We start from the raw sequence: 19,813 nt of genomic DNA, 5'->3' as shown, positions 1-19,813 counted from the left end.
GATGAGGCCTGTGACGGAGCAGGGAGCAGGGCAGATTTGACCTGGGAATGTTGCAGGGGGGTTGCAGTGGGGATGTGGGACTTCCCTTGAAGGGAGCTACCTGAGCTGTAACCTGAGCCAGGAACGGGGGTGGGGAGAATTAACACCTTCTGCCCGGGAGACTGAACAAAGGAGAGGAGGAGCTGAGGGGAGGGGGAAGAGAGGAGCAGCAGGAGGAGTTTTGGTTTGGTTTCAGTTTGGGCTGGGTGGTGCAACGCAGGGAACCCCAAGCTGGGGTCTAAGCTCCCTGAACCTCCCAGAGGGACCTAATTGAGGGGGTCTGGTCGTACCTACACGCTCTGCTTGAGACTGTGTTCCTGTCCTTAAATAAACCTTCTGCTTTACTGGCTGGTTGAGAGTCACAGTGAATCTCAGGAAGAGGGGTGCAGGGCCCTGACTCCCCCACACTCCGTGACAACTGGTGGCAGCGGCGGGATCTACTGCACCCCGTGGACGGCGCTTCCTGCAGTAAGTGACTGGGGAGCAGTAAAACGAAGGGGGATTGACGGGGACCAGGCGTGCTGAAGAGTGAGTGGCCAGCAGGAAGATGTATGCCAAGCGGCTTAAGAGCGACCTGGTGGAGCTGTGCAAGCAGAGGGGGCTGCGCATTGGGAGGCTCACCAAAGAACAGCTCATTGCCCAGCTGGAGGCGGAAGATCGCGCGAATGAACTGATCCCTGTGTCTCAGGGAAGCGGCCTGGTAAATGCAGCGCAGGCACCAGTGTCTGTCCCAGCTGGGAGTGGTCAGCCGGCTGCTGAGGGCTTCCCGAGACCCCTCCTTCCTATGCCTAGGGGAAGGGTGGGGAGGAGCCCAGCAAATACCGAGGGCGCCGTGACCCCCCCGGCCAGCAGGGGATCCTCCCGGCGAAGCTCGCCGGCCAGCAGAGGATCCTCCCGGCAACGTTCGGCATCCGTGGAGCGGAATTGGCTGGAATGGGAGAAAGAGCTAAAACTGAGAGAGCTGGAGGACCGTGAACGACAGAGACAGCATGAAGAGAGACAGCGTCAGCATGAACGGGAGGAGAAAGAGAGACAGAGACAGCATGAACGGGAGGAGAATGAGAGACAGCGTCAGCATGAACTGGAACTGGCGAGATTGAAGGGCAGCGAACCCCCGGCTGCGGTGAGTGAGGGGGGACCCAGGACTGCACGGAGCTTTGATAAGTGCATCATGGCCCCATACAAGGAGGGGGAGGACATGGATGACTTCCTGGAGGCCTTTGAGACGGCCTGCGAGCTGCACCGGGTTGATCCCGCGGACAGACTCCGGGTCCTTACCCCCTTACTGGACCCCAAAGCCTTGGCATTGTACCGCCAACTGGAAGAGGCAGAGAAAGGGGACTACGAACTATTCAAAAAGGCCCTGCTACGTGAGTTTGGGCTGACTCCTGAGATGTACCGGGAAAGGTTCCGGAGTCAGGATAAAACCCCTGAGATCTCATATCTGCAACTAGCCGTCCGCATGGAGGGATACGCCAGCAAGTGGGCTGATGGGGCCCACACGAAGGAGGACCTGATTAACCTGCTGGTACTGGAGCAACTGTATGAGCGGTGCCCATCCGACCTGAGGCTGTGGTTGGTGGACAGAAAGCCAGAGAACCCACGACACGCAGGGCAGCTGGTCGATGAGTTTGTAAAGAGCCGGTCAGGGGGTGGCAGGGAGGAGCCCCAAAGGAACAGGCCCGCCGCGATGCAGAGAGAGAGTCACCCTGGGACCTCCCAAAGGGGGAATATGGGGAACCCCCTCCCATGGGGAATGCCCAGCGTCAGGGACAACCGACCGGCTCGAGGGGACCCACGGGACATGAGCTGCTATTACTGCGGCCGAAGAGGCCACGTTCGGGCCCAGTGCCCCAAGCTCAAGGACAGACTGAGCAGACCGAACCCACACTGGGTTAACTTGGTAGAGGCCCAGACGGACGAGGGGCAGGCTTCTCACGCAAGAGGGGCTGGCAGCTTATCAACTGCTCAAGAGAGAGAAGGGCCCCAGGCCAGCTTCTCTGGGGGGCCAGATGCTCCGGATTCAAAGTTCTCCGTTTACAGGGTGGGCGCGGGGCTGTCCCTGCGGAGTGAGTGCCTTGTTCCCCTGGAGGTGGATGGGAAGAAAGTTTATGGATACTGGGACACGGGCGCAGAGGTGACACTGGCCCGGCCCGAGGTGGTGGCCCCAGATCGGGTGGTGCCCAACACCTTCCTGACCCTGACAGGGGTGGGCGGGACCCCATTCAAGGTTCCCGTAGCGAGGGTACACCTGAAATGGGGGTCCAAGGAGGGCCCCAAGGACGTGGGAGTGCACCACCATTTGCCCACTGAGGTGTTGATGGGGGGGGACCTAGAGGACTGGCCAAGCAGCCCCCAGACCGCCTTAGTCGTGACCCGTAGCCAGAGCCGGCGAGGGGCACTACGCCCTAACCTTGGGAAGGATGTCACACCGGAGGCACCGAACCCTACCCGGGTGGGGAGGGAACACCAAAGGACAGGCCGCGGGGTGGCTGGGGCTTCCGACCCAGCCGACGAGAGGGAGCAGGTCCCCATCCCTTCCCCAGCCGCCGAGTTCCAGGCCGAGTTGCAGAAGGACCCCTCCCTGCGGAAGCTAAGGGGCCTGGCTGACCTCAGTGTGGTACAGACCATGAGGAGAGGATGCAAGGAGAGGTTCCTGTGGGAGAAGGGGTTCCTGTACCGAGAGTGGGCTCCCCCAGGGGAAGTGGAGTCGTGGGGGATCAGGAGGCAGCTGGTGGTTCCCCAGAAGTTTCGCCACAAGCTACTGTACCTGGCCCATGACATCCCTCTCGCAGGGCACCAGGGGATCCGGCGCACCAGGCAGAGGCTGCTACAGAACTTTTACTGGCCCGGGGTCTTCACCAACGTCCGGCAGTACTGCCGATCCTGTGACCCCTGCCAGAGGGTGGGGACGGCCCGGGACAAGGGGAAAGCAGCGTTGAGACCTTTGCCCATCATAGAGGAGCCTTTCCAGAAGGTGGCCATGGACATAGTGGGACCTCTCAGCAAGACGACCCGGTCTGGGAAGAAATACATCCTGGTGGTGGTAGATTTCGCCACCCGCTACCCCGAGGCAGTGCCCTTATCGTCCATCGAAGCAGACACTGTGGCAGATGTGCTGCTGACCATTTTCAGCCGAGTGGGGTTCCCCAAGGAAGTCTTGACGGACCAAGGGTCCAACTTCATGTCGGCCCTACTCCGGTGCTTGTGGGAGAGATGTGGGGTCCGGCACAACTGGGCCTCAGCATATCACCCCCAATCCAATGGGCTGGTGGAGAGGTTCAACGGGACGCTAAAAATGATGCTGAAAACATTTACGGACCAGCACCCACAGGACTGGGACAAGTACTTACCTCACCTGCTGTTTGCGTACAGGGAGGTACCCCAGGAGTCTACCGGGTTTTCGCCTTTCGAACTGCTATATGGAAGGCGGGTAAGGGGGCCCCTGGACCTGATGAGAGACGAATGGGAGGGGAAGGCCACTCCTGATGGAGAGTCGGTGGTGGAGTATGTCCTGACCTTCCGGGAACGACTTGCCGAGCTCATGGACCTGGCCAGGGAGAATCTGGCCAGAGCCCAGAGGAAGCAGAAGGTCTGGTATGACCGCACAGCACGGGCCCGCGCCTTCGCCATTGGGGATCAGGTGATGGTCCTCATCCCCGTGAGGAAAAACAAACTCCAGGCCACCTGGGAAGGGCCCTTCAAGGTTGTCAAGCAACTAAACGAGGTAAACTATGTGGTGGAGCTGTCGAACCGGGCACACCACCACCGGGTGTACCATGTGAATATGATGAAGCCATATTATGACAGGGGGAATGTGGTGTTGGCCGTGTGTGAACATTGGGAGGGGCAGGGAGATGACCCTTTAGTAGATCTATTCCCTGGGACAAGAGCTGGCTTCCCCCTGGAAGCAATTCCCCTCTCTGATCGGCTAACCCCGGCCCAGCGAGCTGAGATCGGAGGGGTGCTGCATCTGTACCAACAGCTGTTTTCCAACCAGCCTGGACGCACTAATCTGACTGTCCACCGGGTGCAGACAGGATCGCACCCGCCTATAAAATGCTCCCCCTTCCGAGCCACAGGGAAAACTGCTCAGGACCTGGAAAGAGAGGTCAATGACATGCTGGCTTTGGGGGTGATCCAGCCGTCTTCCAGCCCTTGGGCCTCGCCGGTGGTGCTGGTCCCCAAAAAGGACGGGTCGATCCGGTTCTGTGTGGACTATCGGAAGCTCAATGCCATCACTGTAGCCGATGCCTACCCCATGCCCAGGCCGGACGAGCTCCTAGACAAGCTGGGAGGTGCTCGGTACCTTACCACCATGGATCTTACAAAGGGCTATTGGCAAGTGCCGCTGGATGCAGATGCCAGGCTGAAATCGGCCTTTGTCACCCCTCTGGGGCTCTATGAGTTCCTGACCCTGCCCTTCGGCCTCAAGGGAGCGCCGGCCACCTTCCAGCGCCTGGTGGATCAGCTACTGAGGGGGATGGAGAGTTTTGCCGTGGCGTATATCGATGACATCTGCGTCTTTAGCCAGACCTGGGAGGACCACATGTCCCAGGTTAGACAAGTGCTGGACCGACTCCAGGAGGCTGGGCTGACCGTAAAACCGGAGAAGTGCAAGGTGGGGATGGCTGAGGTATCCTACCTAGGCCACCGGGTGGGGAGCAGCTGCCTAAAGCCGGAACCAGCCAAAGTGGAGGTGATCAGAGACTGGCCCGCTCCTCAAACCAAAAAGCAGGTCCAAGCCTTTATTGGGATGGCAGGGTACTATCGGAGGTTCGTGCCCCACTTTAGCGCCATAGCCGCCCCCATCACTGAGCTGTGCAAGAAGGGGAAGCCAGACAAGGTGGTCTGGACCGAGGAGTGCCAGGAGGCTCTCCGGGCGCTGAAGGAGGCTCTGGTCAGTGGCCCAGTTCTGGCAAACCCAGACTTTGACAAGCCCTTTATGGTGTTCACCGACGCCTCAGACACAGGACTGGGGGCGGTGTTAATGCAGGAGGATGAAAAGGGGGAGAGACACCCCATCGTGTACCTGAGCAAGAAGTTGCTACCCCGGGAGCAGAACCACGCGGCCATCGAGAAGGAATGCCTGGCCATGGTGTGGGCCCTCAAAAAAATAGAGCCATATCTCTTTGGGCGTCACTTCACCGTGCACACTGACCACTCTCCCCTGACCTGGCTGCACCAGATGAAAGGAGCCAACGCCAAGCTCCTGAGATGGAGCCTGCTCCTGCAGGATTATGACATGGACGTGGTCCATGTGAAGGGACGTGACAACCTGATAGCGGACGCGTTGTCCCGGAGAGGGAGCCCTGAACTTCCCCAGGTCACTGGTCAGAGTGACCCCGCTCAGTTCAGTCTCGAAGGGGGGAGAGATGTGACGGAGCAGGGAGCGGGGCAGATTTGACCTGGGAATGTTGCAGGGGGGTTGCAGTGGGGATGTGGGACTTCCCTTGAAGGAAGCTACCTGAGCTGTAACCTGAGCCAGGAACGGGGGTGGGGAGAATTAACACCTTCTGCCCGGGAGACTGAACAAAGGAGAGGAGGAGCTGGGGGGAGGGGGAAGAGAGGAGCTGCAGGAGGAGTTTGGGTTTAGTTTCAGGTTGGGGCTGGGTGGTGCAACGCAGGGAACCCCAAGCTGGGGTCTAAGCTCCCTGAACCTCCCAGAGGGACCTAATTGAGGGGGTCTGGTCGTACCTACACGCTCTGCTTGAGACTGTGTTCCTGTCCTTAAATAAACCTTCTGCTTTACTGGCTGGTTGAGAGTCGCAGTGAATCTCAGGAAGAGGGGTGCAGGGCCCTGACTCCCCCACACTCCGCGACAAGGCCAAATCGGCAAGTTAAGCAGGTCGAGGTTCGGGTCCCGGTTATATATTATGGGGCCCCCCCTTTTGGTTTCCCGCTCTTCCCCGCGCAGCCGCTGGGATCTTCCCCAAATCAACGTTGGCTTGTTTTCACCACGAAGCACCCTGAGAGTGGGGCGGGACGCGTCCCCCCTCCCAGGACCACCCCTAGCCCGTCCCCAGCTCTGACCTTTGTGGGGTTCTGGGGCCTCTTTCGTCTCCTCTTTCTTCTTCTCCTCTTTCTTCTTCTCCTTCTTTTCGGCAGCTGGTGGCAGAGACGTGGAAAAAGGTCAAACGGGGTCAACGCAGGGGGAGGCCGTCTGGATTGTCCCGGCTGGCCTTGAGCCCCGGGGCTGTGCTCAGACACGTTCCCATCGCCCGACCCGGCGACCTGGCGCCCAAGAGTTGCAAAAGAACGGGCTGAGGAGCTCGGCGGTTAATCCTTCCCAGACCCGGGGCGATTCCACCGGGGCGGAGGCCTGCTAAGGGAGAGCCAAAGGGGGGACGGGCTCTTCCGGTTACCCCGCTGGCAATCCCGGGGACAATAACGGAACGGCTCCTTCGGGACTCGGTCAGCAAAGAGTCGGCGGCTCAAACTATTATTCCGGCTGGGGCGGATTGGCTCGCGGCCAGACCATCTGCTGTCTTTGGCCAGGGCTGCGGCGCTGGCTGGTAAAGGGATCTGCGTTCCCAGCGTAGACTTGACTTTCTCCGACGGGCGTGATCTGGCTCCCAGCCTGCCCCTCAGCGAGCGGGACCCCCCCGGGGCTCGGCTCTGGGGCCGTCGCTAGTTATTGGTTTATTAACGAGCTGGAGGTGAGGTCTGCAGAGGACGCACCAACTGGGGGGGGTGGATGGGTTGGGGTTACAGCCGCCAGAATGGGCGTTAATACAGACAAATGCGGGTGGAGGTGGGGATCTGGGGGGGGGGAATTGGGGGCTTCGTGGCCTGGCGTGCAGTTCAGCTGGGAGCTAGCCAGGCCCGAACTCCCAGGGAGGGGTGGGGGTCCACCAGGCCCTGGGCCTGCCCACAGCCCATTCACGGTGTGGCTACCCTGGGGGTGGGGCCCTCGCACCAGGACCTGCCCCAGCGCACACGCACGTGCAGGCGTGCTGAGCGGCACACACGTGTCCATCCAGCCCCGTGCACACGGCCCCCTAGGCAGCCCTCCAGGTATGCTGGTAACATCTGTATGAACCCTGCGTGTGACTCAGTTTCCCTCTGCACTCTGCGTTGCCCCCTGGTGAGTGCCGAGGGGTAACCGCGGCTCCTGGCGCCGCCCAGAGATGTTGCGGGGGGGAGGCCACATGGCTGGCCCTGCAGGCAGAGAGCGACCCCCCAGGGGTCTGGCACAGACGGTGCTGCCCAGGGCTGGTCCAAAGCTGGGGTGTAGCCCTGAGACTGTGGATGTGGGGCACAGACACACCCCTCCATCCATCCCTCTACACCTCCATCCATCCATCCTTCCATCCACACACCTCCATCCATCCATCCAACCCTCCACCCCTCTATCCATCCCTCCATCCATTCCCTCCATCCACACCTCTCCATCCATCCCTTCCTCCAGCCAGCTCTCCACCCTTCCATCCCTCCACCCACACCCCTCCATCTATCTGCCCTTCCATCCCGCCCCCTGTGACGAAGTGGGGGATTTTCTTGTTTTTTCCTTGGTTTTCCAATGGTTTGCATGCGGAGGGGGTGGGACTCAGTGTCCCTGGGTGTTGCTGGTTTAACGAGGGGAGGGGAGAGGGAGTTTGTGGTTACAGAGGACCGGAGAGGGAACTTGGGACCCCAGCCAATGGCCTGGAGGATGGACACCCCAGCGACTGGTAACGAGGTGACCCGGGGGGAGACTGGGATGTGCTGGGCTGAGGGAGGCCAGGCCCGAGGCCGGAGAGTTTCCTGTGCTAGGTTCAACTCTCAATAAACCCTCCTGTGTTACGCTGGCTGAGAGTCGCTCCGGGCTAGAGAACGGGGGGGGGGGGGGGGGCAGAGGCATCGTCCCCTTCGGGGGTGGAGGCCCCGGGGGTCCAGAGCGAGGGGACTCCCTGAGGGGGCCCACGGCAGAGACAGACGTGCTCAGGCTCAGAGAGGTGCAGATCCAGGAGGTGGAGGGGCCTGACCCCGAGAGAGAGTGGACCCCCGAGAAGGGCTGTGGCACTGAAAGGGGCACCCCCCACGGACCGCACGGGGCCAAGAGTGGGCACGATCTGTGAGTCCGTGACACCCACCTCTTTATCCATCCCTCCATCCACACCCCTCTATCCATTCATCCTTCCATCCCTCCCATCCCCCCTACATCTATCCCCCTACACCCCCCCCGTCTCTCTATCCCCAGCCACCCCCCCCAGCCCTTCTCTCTTATACCAGTGCCATACCCCACACCTGCTGGGACACCAGCCCCTCGCACTGCAGCCCCCTCCCCAGACCGCCCCGTCATTGGCGCTGCCCCCCCCCCCCACGGCAGCTGTCCGGCTCCCCTGCCCCGAGGTGTGAACACGTCTCCCAGGGGTGTTAATCTGAGCGACAGGGGCAGCAATTACCTGCTATGTAGGGCCAGGGCAGGGGAGCCTGGGCCTACCCAGCCGGGGGGAGCAACACCTGGGCCCCCCCGTCCCCCCCCCCAGCTCTGCCAGCCCTCCTATGCGCTGACTCCGGCATTCCAGCTGCTCCCGATAAAGCAGGGCCTTTGACTATCTCCGTGACCCCCTAATATAGCCCTGGCCGGCCCGCGCCAAGCAGGAATAGCCGGGCCCAGCTGTCGTCCCTGGGAGCCGGCCCAGGGGGGGCTGCCACTCAGCGCTGCGGGGGGACGGGCAGCAGCAGCCCCCTGCCCCACTGCACACTGCCCTGGGCCGCCTTGGAACCCCGCGCCACCCCAGAGGTGGCTGCATCGCGGGCTCCCTGTTTAAACAGCCCTCCCGCTGCAGAGGGGCTGCCTCTCTGGGCCAGGTATAAACAGCCCCTGCCCCACGTCTCAGCCCTGGGTCCCCATGTACCCAGCCCCCGCACCCCACCCCAGAGGTGGCTGCATCTCAGCGCCAGGCGAGGGGTCCCCGTATACCCAGCCCCTGCGCCTCACCCCAGAGCCAGCCGCATCCCAGCGCCGGGCGAGGGGTCCCCGTATACCCAGCCCCTGCGCCTCACCCTAGAGGGGCCACGTCTCAGCCCTGGGTCCCCGTGTACCCAGCCCCCACACCCCACCCCAGAGGTGGCTGCATCTCAGCGCTGGGCGAGGGGTCCCCGTATATGCAGTCCACGCACCTCACCCCAGAGGTGGCTGCATCTCAGCGCTGGGCGAGGGGTCCCCGTGTACCCAGACTCTGCGCCCCACCCCAGAGGTGGCTGCATCTCCACTATATCAATGCACTGTATCAGTCCATCCTTCCCTGTGCGTTTGTGGCCTTTCGCAGGACTTGACCCCCTCCCCGCCCCCGCCATCTTTCTCGCTCCCTGCAGGTCAGACACTAGATCCGGACTCCTGGGTTCATTCCCAGCTCTGCCCCAGATAGCCCAGGCAAGTCGCTTCGCCGCTCCCTGACTCAGTTTCCCCCATTGAAAAATCTCGCTCGACTGGGAGCGCATCAGGACAGGGGCCGGGCCTCCCACCTGGTGTGACGGGGGCCCTGAACTTGGGGGGAGGGGTCGATCTGTGCAGAGCCCACCACCCCCAATCCCAGGGAAGGGCTAGATCCTGGGGGGGGTCCCTTCCCCCCAGCGCTGGGGGAGCAGACGGGCAGACGGATTTGATTTAGCACCCGGCGCCTGGGGGCCCCCCCCCAAGCGTTTGGCTTTTCCCGGCCCCGTCTCATGTTGCAGCTGGGGGGCGCCGTGACCTAGTAGGGGCAGGGAGCGAGCGGGACGCGCTGAAAGGGGGGTGGGGGGTTATAATTAGCCCCTGGCTCGGGAACCCCCCTGCCCGCGCCGGAGGAGTAACCGGACCCTGGCCCAGAGGAAAAGCACCTGGGTTCAGCACATCGGCGGGCGGCCCCTCAGTGGGGGGGACAGGTGCTAAACCCCAAAATCCCCCCACCCATTGCCGGGGTGGGGGGGCCCAGAGACCCCCCCGCCCACCCAGTGCCTGGGCCAGAGACAGCGCCCTAGGCCCAGCCGGACACCTGGCCAGCCCGGGGCGCCGGGAAACATACCCCCAGCCCCCTACACCCCTCCAGGCATGTGTGAGGGACACCCCCCCCCCACAACAGCCCTGTGTGAGGGGGACACACCCCACTACACACACACACACACACACACACACACACACCCCTCCACGCACGGAGCACACGGCCCTGTGTGATGGACACACAACTCAATACACACACACACACCCCACATCCCCAGCCCCAGCGCAGGGCACACAGAAAACACAGCCCAGCCTGTGCCGCCCCCCCCCCCCACCAACACACCAGCTGTTCTGCACACAGCCCCCCCCATGCTCTGAGATCCCCCCACAACAGAGACACGGACACCCCAACACACAAATCCTCTGAGCTAAGCCCACCCCGACATGCCAGCTGGGGGGGGCCTGCCCCCAATACCCCCCAGTGGGGTGGGTATATCAGGGTACCTCCTGCCCCCCACAATGGGGCCACTGACCCCAACCGCCCCTGATGAGGGCAGCTCTGGGGACACAGACCCAGGGGAGCATTTCGGGGGGTAGGGGGGCTGTGCGTGCAGGAATTCACGCAGCAGCCTGCCCCCCCTGCTCCCCACAGCGTTGCCCCCGACCTCCCACCCACGGGGAGAGGCCGGGGCTGGAGCACCTGGCAGCCGCCCCCAGCCAGTGCACCCACCCTGCTCCCCCCATCTCCTCCTGGCTGCACCCCCCAAACCTGGCACCATCCCCCTCAGAGACAGGCTGCCCCAATGGGGTGTCAGCCTTGGCCTGTGCCCCCCATGCAGGGGGGTCCCCCCACATCCTGTGTGGGCAGGGTCAGTGCCCCCCAATGCCCCGGTGTGTGGGTGTAGGGGGGGCCCCCGGGCAGCTTACCGGCTTGCTTTGGCTCAGGCATGGCTGCAGCCCTGTCCAACGCCGTCTCCCTGGGGAACGCCCAGCCGGGGGCCTTTAAAGCAGGGGGGCCCCCCCTCTGGGATGGGGGCGCAGCCAAGGAGCTGTCACCTGACCCCAGGCCCCCAGCCAAATTCCTGATCCCTGCCATCAACTGCTTTAAATCCCAGGCTTGGCCTTGGGAGAAACAGCCGGGTGGGGGGTGGAGCCCGGGGGCGGCAGGGACGTGGGGTGATCGGGGCGGGGGGGGGGGGGGGAGACTAGGACACGCCAGATACCCCCCCCCACCTCCAAGTCACCATGCTTGGGGGGGGAACGGGGTCCAGGGTCTGTCCCGACTAGGGGGCACCAGCTCCCACCCCGGCCCCCGGGCAGGGACTGGCTGGCTCAGGGGGGCGGGAATGGGGCAGGGGCCTGTCCCCTCCAGAGGGCGCTGGCTCCCATGCGGCCCCCAGGGCAGGGACTGGCTGGCTCAGGGGGGCAGGGAATGGGGCAGGGGCCTGTCCCCTCCAGAGGGCGCCGGCTCCCATGCGGCTCCAGGGCAGGGACTGGCTGGCTCAGGGGGGTGGGAATGGGGCCCGGGGCCTGTCCCCTCTGGGGGGCGCCGGCTCCCATCCGGCCCCAGGTTGCAGTACCCAGGGGGGCAGGCCGGGGCACCCCGCTCCCCGCTCCAGGCGCTGAAGCCCGTGAAACCCGAGCCGAGCGCCATGTCCCTTCATCCGTCAGCGCCGGGATCAAGGGCCCGGGCCAGGCCCGCGAGCTGGTAATTCCAAGGCACCTCGGCCATCTGCTGCCTAATCCCCGGGCTAGGGGCCAGGATACGCCGCATGCCACAGAGTCGGGGGGGGGGGGGGGAAGTGTCCTTGTATACCCAGCCCCCCGCGCCCCACCCCAGAGCCAGCCGCGTCTCAGCACCAGGCGAGGGGGTCCCCGTACGCCCAGCCCCCGCGCCCCACCCCAGAGCCAGCCGCGTCTCAGCACCGGGCGAGGGGTCCCCGTACCCCACCCCAGAGCCAGCCGCGTCTCAGCACCGGGCGAGGGGTCCCCGTACGCCCAGCCCCCGCGCCCCACCCCAGAGCCAGCCGCGTCTCAGCACCGGGCGAGGGGTCCCCGTACGCCCAGCCCCCGCGCCCCACCCCAGAGCCAGCCGCGTCTCAGCACCGGGCGAGGGGTCCCCATATGCCCAGCCCCCGCACCCTACCCCAGAGGGCCCACGTCTCAGCACTGGCCCAGGGGTCCCTTCCACATTCCAGGGATTCAGTTGAACCCCCCGGAAGGGCGGCGAACGGGGGGTGGTGTCCCCCAAGGGCTGGAGCGTCCCCTGTGGACCAACAGGAGATGGGGCGGGCACTAGTCAGTCCCCACTGGGGGTCAGACCTTGGAGGTCTCCTGCTGCCCAGGGCGGGGCGGGGGGGGGGAAGCTCCAGGTCGCAATCCCTGCGGGGGGTGGAGCATCACATCAGGATCCTCACCCCTCGGGGAGCTGGGGGGGTCTGCCGGGAGGGGCAGGAAGGGACCCCAGAGTTCCCCCAAGCCCTCCCTGTGTGGGTCCAGCAGCAAGTCTGTTAATCTCCCCCCTCCCCCCCATGCACCCAGGCCAGCCCGACGAGGAACAGCAACCACGTCTTTCCCCTTCCCAGCCCTGCCTCAGTGGCCATGTCCCCCAGCCAGGGAGAGAACCCAGGAGTCCGGGCTCCCAGCCCCCCTGCTCTAGCCACTAGCCCCCACACCCCTCCCAGAGCCAGGAAGGGAACCCAGGAGTCCTGGCTCTCAGCCCCCCTGCTCTAACCACCAGCCCCCACTCCCCTCCCAGAGCCAGGAAGGGAACCCAGGAGTCCTGGATCTCAGCCCCCACCTTCTCAAACACACTAACCCCCCCTAGGAATTTTAATTTTAATGTATAATTCCAGGGGAACAAGCCTATTTTTCAAAAGATTTTATTAGGAATTTACAAAATTATACAGACTCGATCGCTTAAAAAAAAAAAAAAGACCTGATTTTATACAAACTCTGAGGTGCCCGTGCAGAATATTAAATATACACCCGACTCTCTGTATTCGCCCCACCAGGGGCCGAATCCCCATAGAGAAATTTAAAATGAGCTCTGGTCAGAGCCAGGGAGAGAACCCAGGAGTCCTGGCTCCCAGCCCCCCCCTGCTCTAACCACCAGCTCCCACTCCCCTCCCAGAGCTGGGGAGAGAACCCAGGAGTCCTGGCTCCCAGCCCCCCCTGCTCTAACCACCAGCCCCCACTCCCCTCCCAGAGCTGGGGAGAGAACCCAGGAGTCCTGGCTCCCAGCCCCCCCTGCTCTAACCACCAGATCCCACTCCCCTCCCAGAGCCGGGGAGAGAACCCAGGTGCCCTGGCTCCTGGGGAGAGCTCTGTGGGGTGGCTTTGGGGGCTGGGGGGGGGCGGTCCGTTCCCAGCGCACTGTCCAGTCCCGCCGCCCGGGGCCCTACGAAGGGGCGTTAGCACCCGGAAGCCCCAGCAGGGCCTGGCCGAACTGGTAGGTCAACTTCTTCTTCACCTTGCGGATCTCGCCCGTCTTGCCGTAGTTGCGCAGGGCCCGGGCCATCTTCTGGTAGGTCATGGCCTTGCGGTTCCCCTTCTGCTGCCCCCAGCGGTGGGCCAGCAGCTCCTTGTGCTTGGAGGAGAACTGGAAGACGCCGGCCTCGCGCTCCACCCACCACACGCACTCCCGCATGGCGCCGCGCCGCAGCAGGTCCAGCAGGAACTGGTAGAGCCTCAGCTTCCGCCGGGAGCCTGCAGGGGCCACGGGCGTCAGGGAGGGGCTGGGGTGGGGCCGCGGCGACGGGGGGGGGGACGTGTCTACGGGCTGGGGGCAGACAGGGACATGCCCACGGGCTGGGAGGGGAGGGACGGGGACGTGCCCACGGGCTGGGGGGGGGGGGGAACAGATGGGGACGTGCCCACGGGCTGGGGGTGGACGGGGACGTGCCCACGGGCTGGGGGCGGACGGGGGACGTGCCCACGGGCTGGGGGCGGACGGGGACGTGCCCACGGGCTGGGGGCGGACGGGGACGTGCCCACGGGCTGGGAGGGGAGGGACGGGGACGTGCCCACGGGCGGACGGGGACGTATCTATGGGCCGGGGGGGGACAGATGGGGACGTGCCCACTGGCTGGGAGCGGACAGGGCCATGTCTATGGGCCGGGGGGGGGACAGATGGGGACTTGCCCACAGGCTGGGGGTGGACAGGGTCGTGTCTACGGGCTGGGGGGTGGGGGCAGACAGGGACGTGTCTACGGGCCAGGGGGGACAGATGGGGACGTGCCCACAGGCTGGGGGCGGACGGGGTCGTGTCTACGGGCCGGGGGGGGGGGGGGGGGGGGGGACAGATGGGGACATGCCCACAGGCTGGGGGTGGACAGGGTCGTGTCTACGGGCTGGGGGGGGGGGGAACAGATGGGGACGTGCCCACAGGCTGGGGGTGGACAGGGTCGTGTCTACGGGCTGGGGGGGGGGGGGAACAGATGGGGACGTGCCCACAGGCTGGGGGTGGACAGGGTCGTGTCTACGGGCCGGGGGGGACAGATGGGGACGTGCCCACAGGCTGCGGGTGGGACAGGGTCGTGTCTACGGGCCAGGGGGGACAGATGGGGACGTGCCCACAGCCTGGGGGCGGACGGGGTCGTGTCTACGGGCTGGGAGGGGAGGGACGGGGACGTGCCCACAGCCTGGGGGCGGACGGGGTCGTGTCTATGGGCTGCGGGGGGGGACAGATGGGGACATGCCCACAGGCTGGGGGTGGACAGGGTCATGTCTATGGGCTGCGGGGGGGGACAGATGGGGACATGCCCACAGGCTGGGGGTGGACAGGGTCATGTCTACGGGCTGGGGTGGGGGGCAGACAGGGACGTGTCTACGGGCTGGGGGTGGACAGGGTCATGTCTACGGGCTGGGGTGGGGGCAGACAGGGACGTGTCTACGGGCTGGGGGTGGACAGGGTCATGTCTACGGGCTGGGGGGGGGGACAGATGGGGACATGCCCACAGGCTGGGGGGTGGACAGGGTCATGTCTACGGGCTGGGGGTGGGGGGCAGACAGGGACGTGCCCACAGGCTGGGGGTGGACAGGGTCGTGTCTACGGGCTGGGGTGGGGGCAGACAGGGACGTGTCTACGGGCTGGGGTGGGGGGCAGACAGGGACGTGTCTACGGGCTGGGGTGGGGGCAGACAGGGACGTGTCTACGGGCTGGGGGTGGACAGGGTCATGTCTACGGGCTGGGGGGGGGGACAGATGGGGACATGCCCACAGGCTGGGGGTGGACAGGGTCATGTCTACGGGCTGGGGGTGGGGGGCAGACAGGGACGTGCCCACAGGCTGGGGGGTGGGACAGGGTCGTGTCTACGGGCTGGGGGTGGGGGCAGACAGGGACGTGTCTACGGGCCAGGGGGGACAGATGGGGACGTGCCCCACAGCCTGGGGGCGGACGGGGTCGTGTCTACGGGCTGGGGGGGGGGGAGAGATGGGGACATGCCCACAGGCTGGGAGTGGGGGCAGACAGGGTCGGGGTCTACGGGCTGGGGGTGGGGGCAGACAGGGTCATGTCTACGGGCTGGGGGTGGGGGCGGACGGGGTCGTGTCTACGGGCTGGGGGCGGACGGGGTCGTGTCTACGGGCTGGGGGGCGGACGGGGGTCGTTGTCTACGGGCTGGGGGGGGGGGGACAGATGGGGACATGCCCACAGGCTGGGGGTGGACAGGGTTGTGTCTACGGGCTGCGGGGGGGGGGGACAGATGGGGACATGCCCACAGGCTGGGGGTGGACAGGGTCATGTCTACGGGCTGGGGGTGGGGGCAGACAGGGACGTGCCCATGGGCTGTGGGCGGACGGGGTCGGATATAGTGGAGGAGACAGGGACGTGCCCACGGGCTGTGGGGGACGGGGGATGTGTCTACGGGCCGGGAGGGGGGAAGAAAATAGCGGAGGGGATGGGGCATGCCCATGGGCTGTGGGCGGACAGGGACGTATCTATGGCGGGGGAGGGGGCGGGGGGGGGGGCGTGTCTACAGGCCAGGAAGGGTGGGACAGGACAGGCCCAAGGGCAGGGGGGCGGACAGGGTCATGTCTACGTGCTCAGTGAGGCAAACGGGGATGTGTCTACGGGCCGGGTTGGGGGGGGGGGGGGCAGACAGGGTCGTTTCTATGGGCTGGGAGGGTGGGACGGGGACGTGCCCACAGGCTGGGGGGGCAGACGGGATCGTGTCTAACTGCTGGGGGGGCAGGGAGGTGTCTATGGGCCGGGAGGGGTCGTGTCCACGTTCCAGGCGGGATGAGCTGGGGGGGGGACGGGGTCATGTCCACGTGCCAGGTGGGATGTGGGGGGGAAACGGGGTCACGTCCGCGTACAGGGTGGGGTGTGGCGGGGGACGACGACGGGGTCACCTCCGCGTACCGGGCGGGACGGGAGGAGAGAGATGGGGGTCACATCCGCGTACCAGGCGGGATGGGGGGGAGTGACAGGGTCCTGGCCACTCCCCACGGGCCGGGAGCTGGGGGACGCGGGGCACCCGCCCGGCTGGCACCTACCCGCCTCGTAGCCGGGTGACCCCTCTGCCGAGAGGTTCTCGTCTGAGTCACTGTCGGACACCTCCAGGGCCGGGTTTTCAAGGGGGAACTCCTCATCCTCGGAGACCGGGGGGGCTGGCCAGGGCGCCGGATGGGAGGCAGGCCCCATAGGGAGCACAGGGCTGAAGGGAGCAGGAGAAGGGGTTAACAGGCCCAGCAAGGGGAACGCGCCTGGGGCAGCCCACAGAAAACCTTCCTGCCCCCCATCCCAGCTTTCCCCCCCGCACTTCCCCCCAACCAGGACCTCTTCAATGAAGCCCCTCACATAGGGCACACAAATCTGCCACCCAGAGGCACACACTGCTCTAACCACTAGACCCCACTCCCCTCCCAGAGCTGGGGAGAGAACCCAGGAGTCCTGGCTCCCAGCCCCACCCCGCCCTGCTCTAACCACTAGACCCCACTCCCCTCCCAGAGCTGGGGAGAGAACCCAGGAGTCCTGGCTCCCAGTCCCCCTGCTCTAACCACTAGACCCCACTCCCCTCCCAGAGCCGGGGAGAGAACCCAGGAGTCCTGGCTCCCAGCCTCCCCACGCGCCAGGCAGTGCCCCTCACCTGGGTGTTGTAGTCCTCTGGCGCGAGGTGGCTCTGGCCTGGCGGCGCCCCGTCCAGGCTGTAGACAGCCTCCAGCGAGAGCTGTGGGTAGGGGCCATGCGTGTAGGAGACCTGGACGTTCTGCAGTGGGGCCAGCTGCCCCGAATCGAAGGCCTCGTAGCCAAGATCCTGTAGCTCCAGCCAGTTCACAACAGGATCTGCCAAGCAAGGGGGGTGGGGGACAGCATGAGCTAGGGAGAGAACCCAGGAGTCCTGGCTCCCAACCGCCCCCCCCCCCTCTAACCACCAGCCCCCACCCCCCCTCACAGAACCAGGGAGAGAACCCAGGAGTTCGGGCTCCCAACCCCCCCCCCCCACTCTAACCACCAGCCCCCACTCCCCTCACAGAACCAGGGAGAGAACCCAGGAGTCCGGGCTCCCACTATAACCACCAGCCCCCACTCCCCTCACAGAGCAGGAAGAGAACCCAGGAGTCCGGGCTCTCAGCCGCCCCCCCCCGGCTCTAAGCACTAGACGCCACGCCCCTCCCGCGGCCGGGCAGAGAACCCAGGCATCCGGCGCCCAGGTGTGGGGGGCCCGGGGGGGGGCAGGAAACCCAGAGAAAGGCCCATTGTGTCCCTCGGCCTGCGGGGCTGGAAATACGCAAATCCCCGAGCCAGGTAATTTGCCTGATGCGCGGACCCGCCCCCTCCCCTCCTGGGGGGGGGGAGCCGTGACGTCACGGAGGAATCCCTGAGGCCCGGCCCCCCTCCCCGCCAGGGGGCGCTGTGACGCGCTGGGGGAAATCCGTGGCGCCCCAGGGGGCGGGGTGAGCAGGTGGGAGATGGGGGGGGGGGGGGAGACTCTCACCTGTGGGGCCCTCGGCGTCGATCAGGTAGTGGGGGAAGCTGGGGGTCTGTTTGCAGGAATCCAGGTCATACAAGTTGCTCTCGGGGAACTGGGGAGGGGCACAGAATGAGAGCAGCCGACCCCCCCTCGGAGCACCAGACCCCACAACCAGGCACAGAACCCAGGAGTCCTGGCTCCCAGCCCCGCCCCCCCGCTCTAACCACTCGACCCCACTCCCCTCCCAGAGCTGGGAAGGAACCCAGGAGTCCTGGCTCCCAGCCTCCCCCCCCTCTAACCACTAGACCCCACTCCAATCCCAGAGCCAGGGAGAGAACCCAAGAGTCCTGGCTCCCAGACCCCCCCCCATCCACTCGACCACACTCCCCTCCCCGAGCTGGGAAGGAACCCAGGAGTCCTGGCTCCCAGCCTCCCCCCCTCTAACCACTAGACCCCACTCCCAATCCCAGAGCCAGGGAGAGAACCCAGGAGTCCTGGCTCCCAGCCCCCCCCCCCCCCCCCCGACCACTAGACCCCACTCCAATCCCAGAGCCAGGGAGAAAACCCGGGAGTCTGGGCTCCCAGCCCCCCACCACCACCCTCCCGCTCTAACCACTAGACCCCACTCCAATCCCAGAGCCACGGAGAGAACCCAGGAGTCCTGGCTCCCAGCCCCCCCCTCTAACCACTAGACCCCCACTTCCCTCCCAGAGCTAGGGAGAGAACCCAGGAGTCCTGGCTCCCAGCTCCCCCTGTTCTAACCACTAGACCCCACTCCCGTCCTCCCCTCCCAGAGCCAGGGAGAGAACCCAGGAGTCCTGGCTCCCAGCCCCCCATGGCTGGACCACCGTCCCCTCCCACAGGCCAGACAGAACCCAGGAGTCCGGAGGGGAGGGGTTTTCACCACAGAGGATGTCTAAGGGGATGGGGTAGTGGGGGGAAGGGTGTCTGGGTTTTATGTAAATGAGGGGTGAAGGGAGCTGTGGGGGGCGGAGCTGTGGGGCAGAGGGGGACAGACAATTCGGGGGGGGGCGGTCTTACCGTGTATCCATAGTGGGACCCATCGAACCTGCGGGGACAGGGGAGGCAGGGGTTAAAGTGGGGGGTGGGGGCCACACCGAACCCAGCCCCCCCCAGCCCCATAGGGGTCCATCCCCTCCCCCCACCCCCAGCAGGTGGGAACAGCCCCAAGGCCAGCCAGGGGGCAGAGCAGTGTAGGGGTCTGGTCGGGGCGGGGGGGGGGGGGGGGAAGCTGGCAGGTGGAGCCCCCCCCTTCACATGCAAATGAATCGTCTCTGTTCCACTTTCCCAGAGAGAGGAAATATTCAAATCCCCCCCCCTGAATTTGCATGGGGGGGAGAGAAAGAGAGAAAGTGAAGGAGGGGCACCTGCTACTGTGCAAAGGGGGGGCGCTTTGGTGCATAGGAAAAGACCCCCCCAAAAACCCTTCTGCATAGACACCCCCCCAGATATCCCTCCTCTGACTCACCCCACACACTTCAGCTGCAGGCCGGGCGCTGACCTGTCTTTGGGGTCAGGACACTGGGGGGGGGGGGGAAGAGGGGCAGCCCAAATTGACTTGCACTGTGGGGAGGGATGCACCCCCCCCCCTCAGCCCCTATCCGTGCCTGGCAGCTACCCCACCCCCCAGCCCAGGGGCCAGACACCCCCCAAATATCACAGCCGTCCCCCCGCCCTCCAGAGGGGAGCCAGCCCCCCCTAGAGGGGACAGGCCCTGTGCCCCATCCCCTGCCCCCCTGCCCCAGCCAGTCCCTGCCCCGGGGGTGGATCAGAGCCAGCGCCCCAGAGGGGACAGGCCCTGTGCCCCATCCCCTGCCCCCCTGCGTCTGCCAGTCCCTGCCCCGGGGGTGGATCAGAGCCGGCGCCCCCCACAGGGGACAGGCCCTGTGCCCCATCCCCTGCCCCCCTGCCTCTGCCAGTCCCTGCCCCG

General features: G+C 65.4%; 2 protein-coding genes across 3 annotated transcripts in view; both read right to left on the bottom strand.

The window, feature by feature from the left end:
- MYBPC2 (myosin binding protein C2) overlaps window positions 1-11,016 on the bottom strand; it is a 35,334-nt gene extending 24,318 nt beyond the window's left edge. For both annotated transcript variants that reach the window (XM_065571048.1, XM_065571049.1), the window contains exons 1-2: window positions 10,874-11,016; window positions 6,073-6,147 (exon numbers count right to left, since the gene is read on the bottom strand). In XM_065571048.1, coding sequence (XP_065427120.1) covers window positions 6,073-6,147; window positions 10,874-10,895 — 97 coding nt within the window. In that variant the 5' untranslated portion in view covers window positions 10,896-11,016. The remainder of the gene's footprint in view (window positions 1-6,072; window positions 6,148-10,873) is intronic.
- Window positions 11,017-12,812: 1,796 nt separating this feature from the next.
- SPIB (Spi-B transcription factor) overlaps window positions 12,813-19,813 on the bottom strand; it is a 7,933-nt gene continuing 932 nt past the window's right edge. Inside the window, 7 exon segments of the mRNA XM_065570985.1 lie at window positions 12,813-13,654; window positions 16,445-16,556; window positions 16,558-16,605; window positions 17,038-17,234; window positions 17,887-17,974; window positions 18,904-18,931; window positions 19,352-19,404. Coding sequence (XP_065427057.1) covers window positions 13,347-13,654; window positions 16,445-16,556; window positions 16,558-16,605; window positions 17,038-17,234; window positions 17,887-17,974; window positions 18,904-18,931; window positions 19,352-19,404 — 834 coding nt within the window. The 3' untranslated portion in view covers window positions 12,813-13,346.

Source organism: Chrysemys picta, chromosome 17 (genome assembly GCF_011386835.1).
Source record: "Chrysemys picta bellii isolate R12L10 chromosome 17, ASM1138683v2, whole genome shotgun sequence".
Classification (NCBI taxonomy): domain Eukaryota; kingdom Metazoa; phylum Chordata; order Testudines; family Emydidae; genus Chrysemys; species Chrysemys picta.
This window is presented reverse-complemented; position numbering and strand designations above follow the sequence as displayed.